The 15,843-nt window shown below is 38.1% G+C and overlaps 1 protein-coding gene across 13 annotated transcripts in view; it reads left to right on the plus strand.

The window, feature by feature from the left end:
* The window catches only part of MYOM1 (myomesin 1), a 158,613-nt gene that overhangs the window by 74,302 nt on the left and 68,468 nt on the right, over positions 1-15,843 (plus strand). For all 13 annotated transcript variants that reach the window (XM_046024822.1, XM_046024826.1, XM_046024821.1 and 10 more), the window contains 4 exons: positions 1,092-1,253; positions 8,068-8,209; positions 10,861-11,060; positions 12,971-13,027. In XM_046024822.1, the coding sequence (XP_045880778.1) occupies positions 1,092-1,253; positions 8,068-8,209; positions 10,861-11,060; positions 12,971-13,027 (561 nt within the window). The remainder of the gene's footprint in view (positions 1-1,091; positions 1,254-8,067; positions 8,210-10,860; positions 11,061-12,970; positions 13,028-15,843) is intronic.

Raw genomic sequence — 15,843 nt, forward strand, 5'->3', positions numbered from 1 at the left:
TTTAAGATTTATTTCTTAAAAAAAAAAAAAGTAACCTCAGTCAGTCACTCTTTGCAAATGCAAGATCAGAAATTAATTGATAATTTTTAATTTTGAGAAGGATCTTGCTGCTGATGCAACTATTACTGTAGCTATTAGGATATTACATACTTAAAATATTAAGATTTATTTCTTGGGGGTGCCTGGGTGGCTCAGTGGATTGAGCCGCTGCCTTCGGCTCGGGTCGTGATCTCAGGGTCCTGGGATCGAGCCCCGCATCGGGCTCTCTGCTCCGCGGGGAGCCTGCTTCCTCCTCTCTCTCTGCCTGCCTCTCTGTCTACTTGTGATCTCTCTCTCTGTCAAATAAATAAATAAAATCTTAAAAAAAAAAAAAAAGATTTATTTCTTTATTTGGGGGGGGAGTGAGGGGAGGGTCAGAGGAGGAGGGAGAGGAACAAGCAGACTCTGCCTGAGCACAGAGCCTATTGTGGGGCTCAATTTCATGACTCTGAAATCATGACCTGAACAGAACTCAAGAGTTGGCCACTCAACCGACTGAGCCACCCAGGTGCCCCTCAATTATACTGAGTTAAAATGAAGTTGCCAAAAGTATAAATCTGATGATCTAATAACTGAAAAGCAAGCCTGAAATATCTTATTATCAATCAAGCTATTACATTAATAAAAATTATTTTTGTATATAAAACTTATGATGTGAAAATATTTTTTTGCAATTTGTGTTACCCCAATTGTATTTTATATAGAGTAAAATATTTTTAGAGGAAAAGGCCTTATATATTAGTGTCTGTAACTGTATTTTTTTTCTCTGCTTTTTGAACAGGTTCTTTGCAATTTCATTTTGCACTGGACCCTGCAGATTATGTATTTGGCCCTGGTCCCTTTGCTTCTGATATAGTATTTTTTATCAATGTAAGCATGGCAGAATTGCTCAAAGCCCTAGAGACTTCTACTGACAGTCAAAGAGCTTTCAGTATGGAAGAAGAGGGAGAGAGAGAGGGAGGGAGGGAGCAAAAGAGGGAGGGAAGGATGAAAGGAAGGGAGCAATGGAGGGAAAACTCAGTTAATTTTCTTACTTTTAAAAAAATTTCCAGGAGCACCTATTTCTTCATCCAAATGGGTGCAAACACTTTGGAGCGGAGATCGAGCAACACTGACATTTTCTCATCTCAACAAAGAAGATGAAGGCCTCTACACAATCCGTGTACGAATGGGAGAATATTATGAACAATATAGCGCTTATGTCTTTGTTCGAGGTAAGACCCAGAAAAAAGCAGAACACCCAAGAAGGTTTAAAACACTGAGGCCAAGTCAATCTATCCAAACATGGTTTTTGTAATGATGAAAGAGCCATTTGAAAACTCTTCCAGAATACATGGCATAGAGTTATTGACTTCCAGTAAAATTAGAACTCATATAAAAAGGTTAATCCTGAGGCACCAACTCAAAGCTAACAGAGCCAGACTGTGTTACTGTCATGGATTTTCAGGATTCTATCCTCAGTGAGTTACCAGTGCAGCTCTCTACAGGTGTTGGAGTAGAGATGCTCCATCCCAACGATACAAAAAGCCATTTCAGTTTACCGAAGCTGCCATAAAAGAGTGGTAGGCTATGGGGGATTTACGCTTTAATATCTATTCCAGGGAGCAAATTCATTATTTCACTCCAGACCCCTTCTTTATAGTTTCAACTTTAATGAACTAGGAAACAAAGTGCTACAACTTTAATCCTAAGGCAAGTTGTGTGATTTTAGGAGTCTTTTTTTGTTCACCTGTGTCTTGAATGGTTTGGCTGTCTACAAGTGGGGATATTATTTCTACACGGGATCGCAGCGCATTTGGAAGACCATTGACACTTCGAGGCAGCAGGCCTGTGTTGTGTGTTCTCTTCTGTGCTGTTAGTCAGGTGTGGCCACAAGAGGGAACACAGGAGAAGATCGGGAAAACAAAATTTATTGCACTTATGGAAGGAGCAGAGGGAGGGGAGACTTTAGGCCATGACTTTTATTGGAGTTTCTGTGGGAAAGGGGAGGCAGGGCAGGATAAACAGTTTAAGATTGGCTAGTTTGAATCATTTTGGTAGACTCTAAGCTATAGGCGTGGTCTCTAGCTGCCTACTCCCTGGCCCTGCAGTGATTAAGGCGGGGGAATACGCCTTGTAGAGTGTGCAGGCCAGATAGAGGAGGCAAGGCTCTGGATTGGTAGTTTGCTTATCAAAGGCCGACTCCTTGGCTGAGCTGCAGCTATCTCCAAGAATTGGCTAGCCCAGGGTGGGCGGGGGTGGGGTGGGGGGAGGCTAATGCCTTCCCAGTCAGAAAGGTTTTTAAGGTGTCAAAACATAATATACAGAAAGCTAAAGTATAAACAATATAGGAGACTTACTAATTTTTAAAAAATCTCTTGTGTACTAAATAGAAAAACTCATAGGAATTTTGATCAAAATGGAACTTTAGGGGTCAGGTGTCCTTAACTGGGATCCACAGACTCTCAAAGGGTCTGATTAAAATTGTATTTCAATATATTTAGTTTCTTTGGCAATCTCATGTATGTTATTTTATGCATTTGGAAGCATTATTTCAAGAAGGGGCCTCTAGACTTTGTCAGTCTGCCAAAGGATGGCTCAAAAAAATTAAGATTCCCATTCTAGTCCAATCCTTTAATTTTAAGATGCAGAAACTGAGGTTCAGAAAAATAAAGTGATTTACCAAAAAAAGCCTCACGGTTAGTTAAAAGCAAAAGTGGATCTAGGATACAGGTCTTCTGATGCCTAACCCAGGATTTTAATTAGGCTAAGCTGATGAAACAAAAAAGCTTATTTCTCTCCTATGTCTATCAATTCAGAAATAGGGGGTGGTTCAGAGTCCCAGGTCCCATCTACATTGTTATTCCATGGTCCCCATGGTTCTCATCCCAGCCCATGGGAAAAGGAGAGAGGGGAAGTGGATGGGGAGAAGAGGAGAGAGAGGAAGTGGATGGGGAGATGCAGAGTTGTACACATCACTTCTGCATGGTGAACACTTAGCCACATGCACATCTCATAGTGAGGGAAGCTAGGGTGTCATGCGTCCAGCTGAGTGGCCATGTTGCCTGCTGAAGCTGGGGCTTCTAATACTAAAAGGAAAATGGATACTGGGAATAGTTAGCAGCACACATACACCCGCAGGAACAGTAACAATTGTGGGATTCTGTCCTAGAACAACTGATAAAGATACATGAATATTAAAAAGAGAGAGAGACTTGAATATCTACATCATCTGAAAATGTTTTAGACTTTCTCCAATACAAAAGTATTGTGGGAAAAGTCAGAAGTCACTGAGGGAAGAGAGGTGTTAGCCTCTGGATAAATCACTGTGAAGACAGACACACTGAAACTCATCAGCCAGTAAGTTTATGTAGACAGACCACCTGGAAAAATCTGGTTAGATAAGGACTGTATCTCTGGTGATTCAAGAAAAAACCCTTAGTTACTTAATGCCTTGGTGATTCTTTCATGGGCTTTGTCTGGAAACTCTGATACAGTCTAGGGTTTTCTCAGTAACATTTCTCGTGCCTATATCCAGAATTGTGGCTCTCCGCCAGATTTAGAGCAGGCTTCACATTATTGACTATAGACAGAGAGATGGCATTGAAATTTGAAATTTATACTTAAGCTAGTTTTGAAATCTACAAAATAAGGAAATGGAAAGATCCTAAAATTTATCAGTTTAGGGTAGAGACCAACAAGTGGAATTGCTGGGTCACATGTTAAATTTGTGTTCGACTTTTTATTTTTTTTTTAATATTTTATTTATTTGACAGAGAGAAATCACAAGTAGGCAGAGAGGCAGGCAGAGAGAGAGAAGGAAGCAGGGTCCCCGCAGAGCAGAGACCCCGATGTGGGGCTTGATCCCAGGACTCTGGGATCATGACCTGAGCTGAAGGCAGAGGCTTTAACCCACTGAGCCACCCAGGCGCCCCCAAATTTGTGTTCGACTTTTTAAGAAATTGCTAACATGTTGTTTTTTGGTTTTTGTTTTGGTAAAGGTTTCTTTTTAAGTGATCGCTATACAAAACGTAGGGTTTGAAATCGCGACCTCCAGATCAAGAGTCACATGCTCCACAACCTCGACCAACCAGGCACCCCAAGAAATTACCATTATGTTTTAAAGGACACTTTATGTGTTTTATATAAATTTATGTGAGAGAACTGAGAAGATAAATGGGAAAGACAAAATTGGAAAGATAAATTTCAGTAATTGCTTTGTGAATTTAAGAACTTTTAGAAAAAATTTCACTTATTAAGTTTATTTTAAATGATGTATTTTAGATTCTTTTTTTAAAAAATCCTTTATTGAGGTGTACTTGATAAACTGAAAGATCCACCTATGTTGAGTAGACAGTGCTTTAGAATATTTACAGAGTGTGCAGTCATCACCTACCATCCAGTTTAAGAACATTTTCATCACCCCAAAGGGTTTTCTTTGCCCATTCCACACTGTCATCCCCAGACCAGCCCATAGGCAACCGCTAACCTACATTCTGTCTCTGTTCGCCTTCTTTGGGCATTTCTGGATACGGTATGTGGAGTTTTATATTTCTCTTCTTTCAGTAAAACATCTATTTTGAGGTTCATTTATGTTATAACACATTTTAGCAGTTTGTTCTTTTTTATTGCTAAGTACTATTGCAGTGTATGGAGAAGCCTCATTTTGTCTATCCATTCACCAATTGGACAGTTGGATTGTTTCTACTCTTTGGCTATGATGAATAATGCTGCTATGAACATTTATGTTTATATTCATGGATGTATGTTATTATCTCTCTTTGGGAGAGACGTGTAAGTGGAATTACTGGGTCATATGTTAAATTTATGTTTAACCTTTTAAGAAAGTGGTAACATGTTGGGTGTTTTGGTAAAGATTTTGTTTTTAAGTAATATCGACACCCAACTTGAGGCTCGAACTCACAACCCCCTGATCAAGGGTCAGATGTTACACCACCTCAGCCAGCCAGGAATTCTAAGAAATTACCAGCATATTTTAAATGACACTTTATGTGTTTTATAAAACTCCGTATACATTGAACTGCATAACGCCATTTCAGTGCATTTTTAGAGCTCTGATGTTTTTGCTGCTCAGAAAATAGCTTCTGAACCAGAATGATCAGTGTATAAAGCACCGTATGTCGGCAGAAACCCATTCCAGAGCTGCACATATTTGACCAGGATTTTATTACATAGGTAGTGTGTGTTCTTTGTAAAAAAAAAATTAGATCATGTAAATAAGCAAAGAAAAAAAGAAGAAGAAAAAAGAGCAAAGCTATTCCAATGTTATTATTTTATTACATATTTTTCTAGACTTATGTATTTTGTATATTCTTTCCTCCTCTACCCCCTCCACTGCATGGAGGGAGAGAGATGATAAAGTGGTAAAGGACAGGCTAGAAATGTCTTGAAAAAACAATTACAAATGACAAATAGATGAAAAGGTTTTCACTAGTAATCAAAGAAATGAAAATTGAAATGATGTAACATTTTTATCATATTGCAAAGATTTAAAGGATTTTGAAAATCCACTGGGATAAAAGAATGAAGGGAATAGCACTGCTGTCCATTGCTGGTGTCAATTGTTTCAATATTTCTCAGGGTGTTTGCTACTATGTATCAATAGAGCACATCCATCAATTGTAGTTCTAGGAACTGAAGTGGGCAAAGGTAAGAAAAATGTATTGGGAAAAACTAGAAAACTAGAAGAAACTAGATATCCACCCATGGGAGTTATAAAATAAAGTATAATAAATGCTCCATGTAAACAACAGAATACCACACAGCAGTGAAAACAAATGGTGTATATCTGTACTTACTGATATGGAAATACATTAACATGAAACTATATAGTCCAATCCTGTTTTTATTTAAAAAACAATCACTTTTGAGCTCATAAATATAGAAAAAAAAATCTAGAAAAATCTAGGCCAGTGTGTTAGTAGTCATTATCTCTGAATTATGGAATTAAAGAGGATTTTAACGTATTTTTTGATTATCATTTCTTTTATAAGAAAACACTGCTTTTATACTAAAGAGAATAGAGTTACTTATATTTCTAAAAAAGTTATTATTGGCTTGTGTCAGAAGGCAAAATATAGAGTAGCAGTCTAATCTTTTACCCAGTTAATCAAAAATACAAAAACTTTGCTTTTTGGAGGGTTGGGAAAAAGAAGGACACAGGCTAGGAAAAGGCCTGCCGCTGGCCAAGTGGGCGCTGTGTGGTCAAGCGTTCTGCAGCAGCTGCTGAGAGCCAGGAGCACAGATGTGTCCCAGCATAACACAGTATCTGGATTTGGCTTCCAGCAGCTCCTACACAGAACCTGTTTTTAGAAAGACTGTTTAGCCTACCCTAAGAATGGCATGGGCCAAGCAATGTTATAAATATGCTGAGAAATGGTTCCCTGGACGCCTACTGTCTGCCGGGCTCTGTTACATACTATGGATAGTCTGAACCAGGGATTCCTTGTTGTTACATTATGGGACTGTAGCAAAAGAACATGGATGGAGGTTGCCAGCTGTCTCCTCTCAACTGAGCGGCTTTCTAGCATCCTTCTTCTGTCACTTGAGGCCTATTAACCTCAGCATCTCTACCCCTTTCTAGTTCTGCTCTAACTTTACCATCAGTAGGTTCTCCCCCCACCCCCAATCCAGTGCTCTCAAAGCCTGGAAGGGAAGAAGTTTCTCCCCATCAAAATGCTCGCTTTTAGGGTCCATGATTTAATTATGTTCTCATATAGTACCTTTGCCAGAGAAGTTGCCTAAAACACTTTCCTACAGGTTCGTGGGGGCAAGAGACAGAATATTCAAAACCAAAATGATTTGAGCTCCTCACAGGCAGTACAAACCTATCCCAATTCAGAAGTGCACAAATATTTCTGCCTTAATATCAAATGGCTTAGTAATTCATTAAGAGTTACAGAAGTATATAGCTCATTATAAAAGAAAAGTGTTTATACAGTCAACAGAAGTGTTTTCCTTGAGATGAGTGGCTCCAACACGTCTCAACCTCCTCTCCGGCCAACTGCAGTTATGAAGAAGGGGACCAGAGGTCAGGAGAAATTGGCAATGTGAACCCCACCTCCAGGATCCCTGCCTCTCACTGAAAGGGCTATTGACTGATTATTTTCATTCCCCTTGGCTCTCCTCCTGAAAACATCCCTGGTTCACTAATTTAGCTGTGCCTGAAGACACTGCTGAGGAGAACCACTGTCAGAGGATCTCATTTCATAAACAGTCACTGCCCTCTCTTGTATAATCCTGAACTTGTACTAAACTCTGATAAACTAAGCTCAGATGTGGATATTGCATCAGAATTCCTTTCGCAAGTGTCTCCAGTCTGGGAACAAACATTTGATTAAAGTGAATGTTTTCCTTTCTCTCCCCAAATGGGAGTGACCAGCAGAGGGAAGGGCGAAGCTTCGTGGTTTTTATTTGTTCCCCTTCAGAGAGGTTGGTATTTCTGAGTAACGCTGTATACTAGATATCTTAAGAACAGACTTTCTGGCTCATCTTCCCTTAGACTTTTCTGCTAGTGGTTCCTATATCTCCATTTTTATTTTCCTTTATTTTTTATTTTTAAAAAAGATTTTATTTATATTTGACAGAGCAAGAGAGGAAGAGCACAAGTAGGCAGAGCAGCAGAGGGAGGAGGAGAAGAAGGCTGTCCACTGAGCAAGGAGCTTGATGCAGGGTTCAATCCCAGGACCCTGGGATCATGACCTGAGCTGCAGGCAGATGCTTAACTGACTGACCCCCGGGTGTCCCATATTTATTTTCCTTTAAAACATTTTGGGCAGGCGAAGGCCATGAGGCAAAGGTCATGGATCCTTTTTAGAGCCCTTTCTAACATAATGTTCTTTGTACTGATGATGAAAAGCACACATTGTCATGTTGGTAAGCAAATTCTAAGACCGGAACTCGCTCTGTTTGGGCCAAAGATGTAGCCACTATGGGTATGGTAAGAAATGTGTGCACTAAGTCCAGGATCGCTTGTCTGCGATAGATCTTGTCTGAGAGGTTTAAAGGGATCCTTCTGTATCTCCACAGACGCTGATGCAGAGATCGAAGGAGCTCCAGCCTCTCCCTTGGACGTGGTGTGCTTGGATGCCAACAAAGATTATATCATCATCTCTTGGAAACAGCCAGCTGTGGATGGAGGGAGTCCTATTCTGGGATATTTTATTGATAAGTTAGTACTTAGTCTAGTTCCAGTTTGAGTGATTTAGTCATAGAGATGCATGCTTGATTTCTTCTACCATTTCTACATGAAATATTTTATAGTCTGGTCTCTTCCTCTTTCTCTTTCTCTCTCTCTGTCTCTTGCACACACACTCCTATCTATTGACCTAAATTCCAAAGTTAATTTTTGAATTTGACTACCAATACGAGTCACTTACTTGGCAAGAATGCTATGAATGTGTAGACCTTATAAGAGGCCACTTTGGAAACAGCTTGTGTCCAATATATTTAATGTCCACATTCCAAGTATGTCAGTAATTTTAAAATATTAGACAATTTAAAGAATAATACCTTAGGAATATTAAAAAAGGCTTATTTATTTCATAGGATGTGGTTTCAAGTTAGACAAAGAAATAACATACTAATAGTATTAAATTATGTTCTTTCTACAATTTTTTCTACTTACATTCTCCAAAACTTAGAACCTCTGATATTTATAGTTACTGGGTCTTACACAGTTATTAATTATCTAGTGAATTTGGACAATACAGACAACAAATTTAGATTGTCAACCTAAATACATTATTTTCTGACTTAGTTTCTATTCAAATAGTTGCTCCAATTCTCTTCCATTTTCCAGTAATAGAATCTAATTGGAGAAACCACTAGGGGCAAATAATTGTGCCACTGTGGTACAACAGGTTTGTACCACAAGATGTAATAAATATTTATGATAATAAGTAAATATATGCCCAATGGGCTCAATACCATCCAGAGAAATTTTTATAATGAATCCTATACTATTTAACCCTATACCAAATACTTCCACATTATTTTTTCATTCAGTAATGATGACCTGTGAAGTTTTTGGTAGTTTTTTTTTTACATCCTAAAGATTGATTTACTGTCTTTGGCAGATTTCTGAGGGATTTGCAAACTTAATCAGTGTAAGACCAGGGACAATCAGAAGTCCATTTTGCTCTTTCATAATAAAAAATAACCATATTGCAGCTAGTATATATTAAGCATTGCCTACGTGCATGACACTATTCTAAATACATCACATATATTAACCATTAACCATAACCACCATTTGAAAGGTAGATACTCTTATCATGAGTAGGAAACAGTTGCTGGCCCAAAGCCACATGCTAGTGAGAAAACAGTAATAAGTTTCCTAAAGGCCCACAGGTAGTAAGTAGCAGAACTAGAATTCAAATATCAGCCTGGCCATGTATTTGTGTTTCTTTCTGCTCCAAAATGCTGTAGATATCTCAGAGCAGCTGCGTTCCGCCTTTCTTTCTGCCCACATGAGGGTTGGGAAGCACACTATAGTATCACTGGGTCACCATGACAGCACCTATACCGGGAGAGAGGAGGAATCTCTGGAGACAGGGGCAGCTTGAATAATCATCGTCGGCCTCTCAGCTCCCTCCCAAACCCTACACTTAGCAGCTCCAGAATTTCTATAAAGACAAGATTTAAGGGTTGGGGGGGGCAGGGATTGAAGCCATAGTTTATATTACTTTACATAAGGTTGAGGAAACATCTATTGTCTATATCAAAGAATGGAAGGGTGAGGCTGAGGAAGCAGAGAAACCTCTTGCCCTGACCACCTTTGCCCTGCCATTGGAACCCCTCCCCCATGTGAATTATTTGGGAATTAGACATGTTAGACATGGAGCCATCATGGGGCAGTGACATAAAGTAAATTTCAGTGCTCTGCTCATAAAAATTGATGAGTTACTTAATCCTAAAGCTGTATAATTTAATCACTGGCTGCAAGCCCCTCACCCCCTGTCGATCAGGCCACTAGCATAATATGAGCTGCCATCTTTGTCTCCCAGGATGTGACAGTCCATCCCAGACTACTGTAAAAGCACCTCACTAGAAATCAGAGGTTTCGAAACACGTAATCTCTCCCTCCCAGGTGTGAGAGTTTCCCTGCATGTCACCAATCTCATCTGTTAAGAAACAAATATGTTACAATACTCTCCTCCTCCCTCTACCCACACAGCATGTAAGGATCATCAAGTGGGCTCTTTCCAGGGGTGACTGGCTAGCTCAGTCTGTAGAGCATACAGATCTTGACCTCAGGGTTGTGAGTCTGAGGCCCACACTGGGTGTTGAGATTACTTAAGAAGAAAAAAAGCATGCTCTTTACTGTATACTACAATATAAATAGGTATATTTAAGGTGTTAACTATTTCAAACAGTAGTTTTATTTTTAAAAGAAATGCATAAAGAAGACAAAGAAGTCACTAATGGTAGAACTGAAGACATCAGCCAGGGAGATGTTTGGGGGATCTTTCCGCTCAGTCTCTCCAATGTAAAGATTGTACATACCTACCTCTTGCTGTGTCTGTTTTCCCCCCAAAGTTCTTGGCTTAGCACACAAGGCCCCTCAGCTGCTTGCTTTTAGGGAGTTTAAAGGAAGTATGCATGTTTAGGAAGGATCTGAGGCATTTTTATTATTAAAGAAGACACATTGCAATTGAATAGAGCTGAGTGGATGAATTTAAGTAACTATTGAACCACACTTGAGCTGGGTATGTTATAGGGAGATCTGAAGCAATTGGTGGGGGAGGGATTTGCAGATTTGGAGCTATTAATTTAGTCACATTCTTTTAATATTCTTGCTGACCACTCTCTTTCCCTTAGGTGTGAGGTGGGCACAGATAGCTGGTCTCAATGCAATGATACACCTGTGAAGTTTGCTCGTTTTCCAGTCACTGGGTTGATAGAAGGTCGTTCTTACATATTCCGAGTTCGAGCTGTGAATAAGAATGGAATAGGTCTACCATCTAGAGTTTCTGAGCCTGTGGCTGCTCTGGATCCAGCTGAGAAAGCTAGACTTCAAAGTAAGCATTTTTCAATTTTCAGGATCTTGAAGCTTTTTGTCATTGTTTTAAGTAACTACAATAGCTCTCTTTGCAAGGTTATTCCTCCCCCCTTCCACTAGAGGGAGAAGAGACTAGGAAATCCTTTATCTATCAGAATATCCTAGGGGGGGAGAAAACAAAACGAAAACCAATTTGTTTTTAGACTTGTCTCTTCACTAAGGGCTTTATTTTTTGTCTTATTTTTATTTGATTCAGAAAACTTTTCGTTGTTAAACTGGGTTCTGGGTATTCTGTTTGAAATGAAATGTGATAAAAGCCTGGGAAGCATTTTTATTTTTTGTTAGCACACTCCAAATATACATTTTTTTAAATTCTTAATATTATAAGGTAAGTTTCTTAACCTAGAATTTGCCCCTTAGTACATTAATACTCAACACAGTGAGCATCTTTATATCAAAGGAAAAACACACTTTTAGGGGCGCCTGGGTGGCTCAGTGGATTAAGCCGCTGCCTTCGGCTCAGGTCATGATCTCAGGGTCCTGGGATCGAGCCCCGCATCGGGCTCTCTGCTCCACAGGGAGCCTGCTTCCTCCTCTCTCTCTGCCTGCCTCTCTGCCTACTTGTGATCTCTCTCTGTCAAATGAATAAATAAAATCTTTAAAAAAAAAAAAAAAACACACTTTTACATTATATCTCTATACTTGAGTTACCGTATTAGACAATCAAAAATAATATTTTCATATATTTAAATTCCACATCTAAACATCAAAACCATGGTACATGATTTATGCTCTACATTTGTTTCATGGAAACCCATATGCATCCTCAGTAATAGAGACCATAAAATGACATTAAAAGATTGTTGGAAATTAACACTTCAGACCATACTAGATATTTCAAACTTGACCCTATAGACATTTAAGCTAGATAATTATTTGTTATGGTGTGTGTGTGTGGGGGGGGGGGGCTGTCCTATCCCCAAGGGGCAAAATCATCCTGGTTGAGGACTACTGGTCTATGTCATATTTGCAGCATTATTCTTACCTTAGGTACGTGTGTGGCATTGTAAAAAGCTAAGTAAAAAACCTTTCTCTGGGAACTTTTTCTAATCAAACTCCTTGATTGCCCTCTGATTGTTTTTTGCCTGCTGTCTGACTTCCCTCCCTCTTTCCTAATTCCAGCTCATACTTCATTTACAGCTCTTTTATAAATTCCAATGAAAATAAGGTTGAGTTGAAAATGGGTTCTCTTGCAAATCACCTTTCTGTTTTTGTATTAGCTCTGGTGAAAATCTGTTGATAAAGCAGGAGTTAAACCATTCTCTCTATCTCTTACTTGTGGGAACACAGCAATGAATTTCCTCTTCAATGAATGAATGAATGAAATGAATTTAAATGGATTTTCCTCTTTTCCTGCCCATTTACCCATTTTCCTAACTCCAGATCTAAATTGGTTTCTTTCGTAGATAATACTTTTCAAAATATAATGGAAAGAAATTGCTTTCATTGAATTGTACTGTAGGATTAGCTCCCCTCTCCTTTTTTTGGCTTCATTATTGCAGATAACTACTGGGCTTGCAGTAGTTCCAGTAACATTTCTCCCAAATACATGCTATCTCTTAAGGAGAGATGAGAGAACTTACATGTTTCCAGAGATCTATACTGAACAGTAAATGAACATAGGTTATTTACCTTGCTTGTGAAAGTACAGTTCCAGAAATGTTGACTCCAAATAGGTGGGCTCTGTGCTCTGTCAGATTGTGGGTTCTTTGAAGATACAACACCATATATATGCTCAGTAAGATTCATTAGGAAAATATGTAAGTAAACTAGTTAATCAAGCCAATTTGTGGCTACTATGGCCAGTTTATGAGTGCAGTTGAAACCGCATTTATGAACTTTGTGATTTTTACATTTATCTCTGTTCAGGTCGCCCTTCAGCACCCTGGACTGGACAGATCATTGTCACTGAAGAGGAACCTTCAGGTAAAAGCTCAGTTTTCCCCAGATACTGTTGCCAGTGTTGTGCCAGGTGGTTTAGCCTTTATTATGGAGGTTACAGTGTATATTATTTAAGATATTTTGGGAAGAATATCCTGAAATATGTAGAGATCATAAAGTAACGTATATTTTCAGAGAACCACTGTTTTTAAAAAAGGTTTATTGAAGGGGGTGCCTGGATGGCTCAATGGGTTAAAGCCTCTGCCTTCGGCTTGGGTCATGATCCCAGGTTCTTGGGATCGAGCCCCACATTGGACTTTCTGCTCTGTGGGGTGCCTCCTCTCTGCCTGCCTCTCTGCCTACTTGTGATCTCTGTCTGTCAAATAAATAAAATCTTTTTTAAAAAGGTTTATTGAAGTACGATTGACATAGAGTAAACTGATTTCTGTAAAACATACGATTTGGCAAATTCTCCATGTGTATACACCTGTGAAGCTGTCACCATGATCAAAATAATGAACATACCCATCATCCCTAAAATTTCCTCATGCCCCTCTGTAATTCCTTTCTCCTGCCTCTGCCCATTGCCAGGCCATCACTGATCTGTCTTTCTGTCACTCTAGTTTGCATTTTCCACACTCTTAGATAAATGGAATCCTACTCGTTTTTCTCTGGTTTTCTTCACTCAGCATAATTATTTTGAGATTTACTCATGTTGATGCATGTATCAGTTCATTTCAAGTTTTTTTTAATCCATTTACTGTCAAAAGCTTCTATGAACATCCTTATTAAGTGTTTGTACGGACTTAAGCTTTTCATTTCTCTTGGATAAATACCTAGGAGTTGGACAGATAGGTCATATGGTAGTTGTATGTTTAATTTTTTTTTGGTATATGTTTAATTTTTAACTGCCAACTGTTTCCAAGATGTTTGTACCATTTTACATTCCAATCAGCAGTGTATGAATTCCATTTGCTCCACATTATCACCAGTAATGATGTTTCATAGTGGGTGCATAGTGGTTTTAATTTGCATTTCTCTAATACTGTTGGAAATCTTTTTATGTGTATATTGCCATTTTTGCATCATATTTGAATCTTTGCCAAATCAAGTTTACTTAGTTTTCCTGTTTATTCTAGAAATGTTATAGCATTAGCTCTTAGATTTTAATCTATGTTCCATTTCAAATTAATTTTTTCTATATTATGCAAAGTAAGGGTCTAAGTTGTTATTATTATCATGGTATTTTGCATACGGCTATCCAGTGATTTCAGCAATCAGTTCAAAAGATTATCCTTACCCATTGAATTGCCTTGGCACCATTGCCAAAATCAATTGGTTGCATTTTTTTTTTTATCTATTTCTGGAATCTCTGTTGGTCAATTTTATTTTCTCTACACCAACCACACTATCTTGACTACTGTGGCTTTAGGTTGTTGTTGTTGTTTTTGTTGTTTTTAAGCTTACTAGTTTTAAATAAATAAACAAATAAATAAATTTTTTAAAAGCTTTGTAGTTTTGATAGCACATACCCTCCCAATTAGGTAATATTTACTCCTCTATTTTTGTTTTCCCCAAAGTTGTTTTGGCTATGCTGGCTTTACATTTCCACATAAATTTGAAAAATCAGCTTTATAACTTTCTATACAAAAACCTGCTGGGATTTCAACTGAGTGTTTTATATCTGATCTTCTTGTTCTATCAGTTAATAGAGTATTGGTGAAATCTCTGACCAGGTGGTAGATTTATTGTTTTCTTCTTGTAGTTCTACCAGGTTTTGCTTCATACTGTTTGAGGCTTTGTTATTCATGCATAAATATTTTGATTGTCATATCTTCTTATGAATCGACTACTTTGTTATTACAAAGTGACACTCTTTATCCATGGTAATGTTTTTTGCTTAGAAATCTACTTTGATACTAATATAATCATTCAAGGATTGTTTATTTTTATTAGTGTTAGCATGGCGTATGCTTTCCATCCTTTTACTTTTGACCTATGTGTGTCTTTATATTTAAATTGTATTTCTTGTAGGCAGCATGTAGTTGGGTTTTGATTTTTTTATCCAGTTGGGTAATCTTTGCCTTCTTATTGGAATGTTTGAACAATTACATTTTGTGTGATTATTGATATGGTTGGATTTAAATCTACCATCTTGCTATTTGTTTTCTATCAATCCGTTTGTTTCCTTTCTCCTTTTTTTTTCTACTTTCTTTTAGATTGAGTACTTTTTTATTATTCCATTTTAGCCATGGTATCTTATTAACTATAATTCTTTGTTTTGTATTATAGTAGTTTAGAATTTTAATATATGTCATATCACAACCTCCTTCAAGTAAGATTATACTACTACATGTATAGTTGTAAGAACTTAAAACAGCGTTATCCCATTTCCCCTTTCAAGCCTTGGTGCTGTTATTGCATGGATTCTATTTGTGTATATATTACAAATTGCACAATACAATGCTATTATTTTGGTTCAAATAGTCACTTATCTTTCAAAGAAATTTAAAAGTAAGAAAAAACTTTTCAGTATTCACTCATATTTTTATCATTTCTCTTCTTCATTTCTTTATGTAGCTTTGGATTCCCATATGATTCCACTTTCTTTGTTCATGAAGCATTTCCTTTAATATTGCTTGTAGTGCAGTCCTGCTGATTATGAATTATTTCATTTTTGTATGTCTAAAACAGTCTCTATTTCATCCTTTATTTTTTTTTTAGAGATTTTTTATTTATTTGACAGAGAGAGATCACAAGTAGGCAGGGAGGCAGGCAGAGAGAGGGGAAGGAAGCAGGCTCCCTGCTGAGCAGAGAGCCCGATGCGGGGCTGGATCCCAGGACCCTGAGATCATGACCTG

The sequence above is a fragment of the Meles meles genome, chromosome 12 (assembly GCF_922984935.1).
Source record: "Meles meles chromosome 12, mMelMel3.1 paternal haplotype, whole genome shotgun sequence".
In the NCBI taxonomy this organism is placed as follows: domain Eukaryota; kingdom Metazoa; phylum Chordata; class Mammalia; order Carnivora; family Mustelidae; genus Meles; species Meles meles.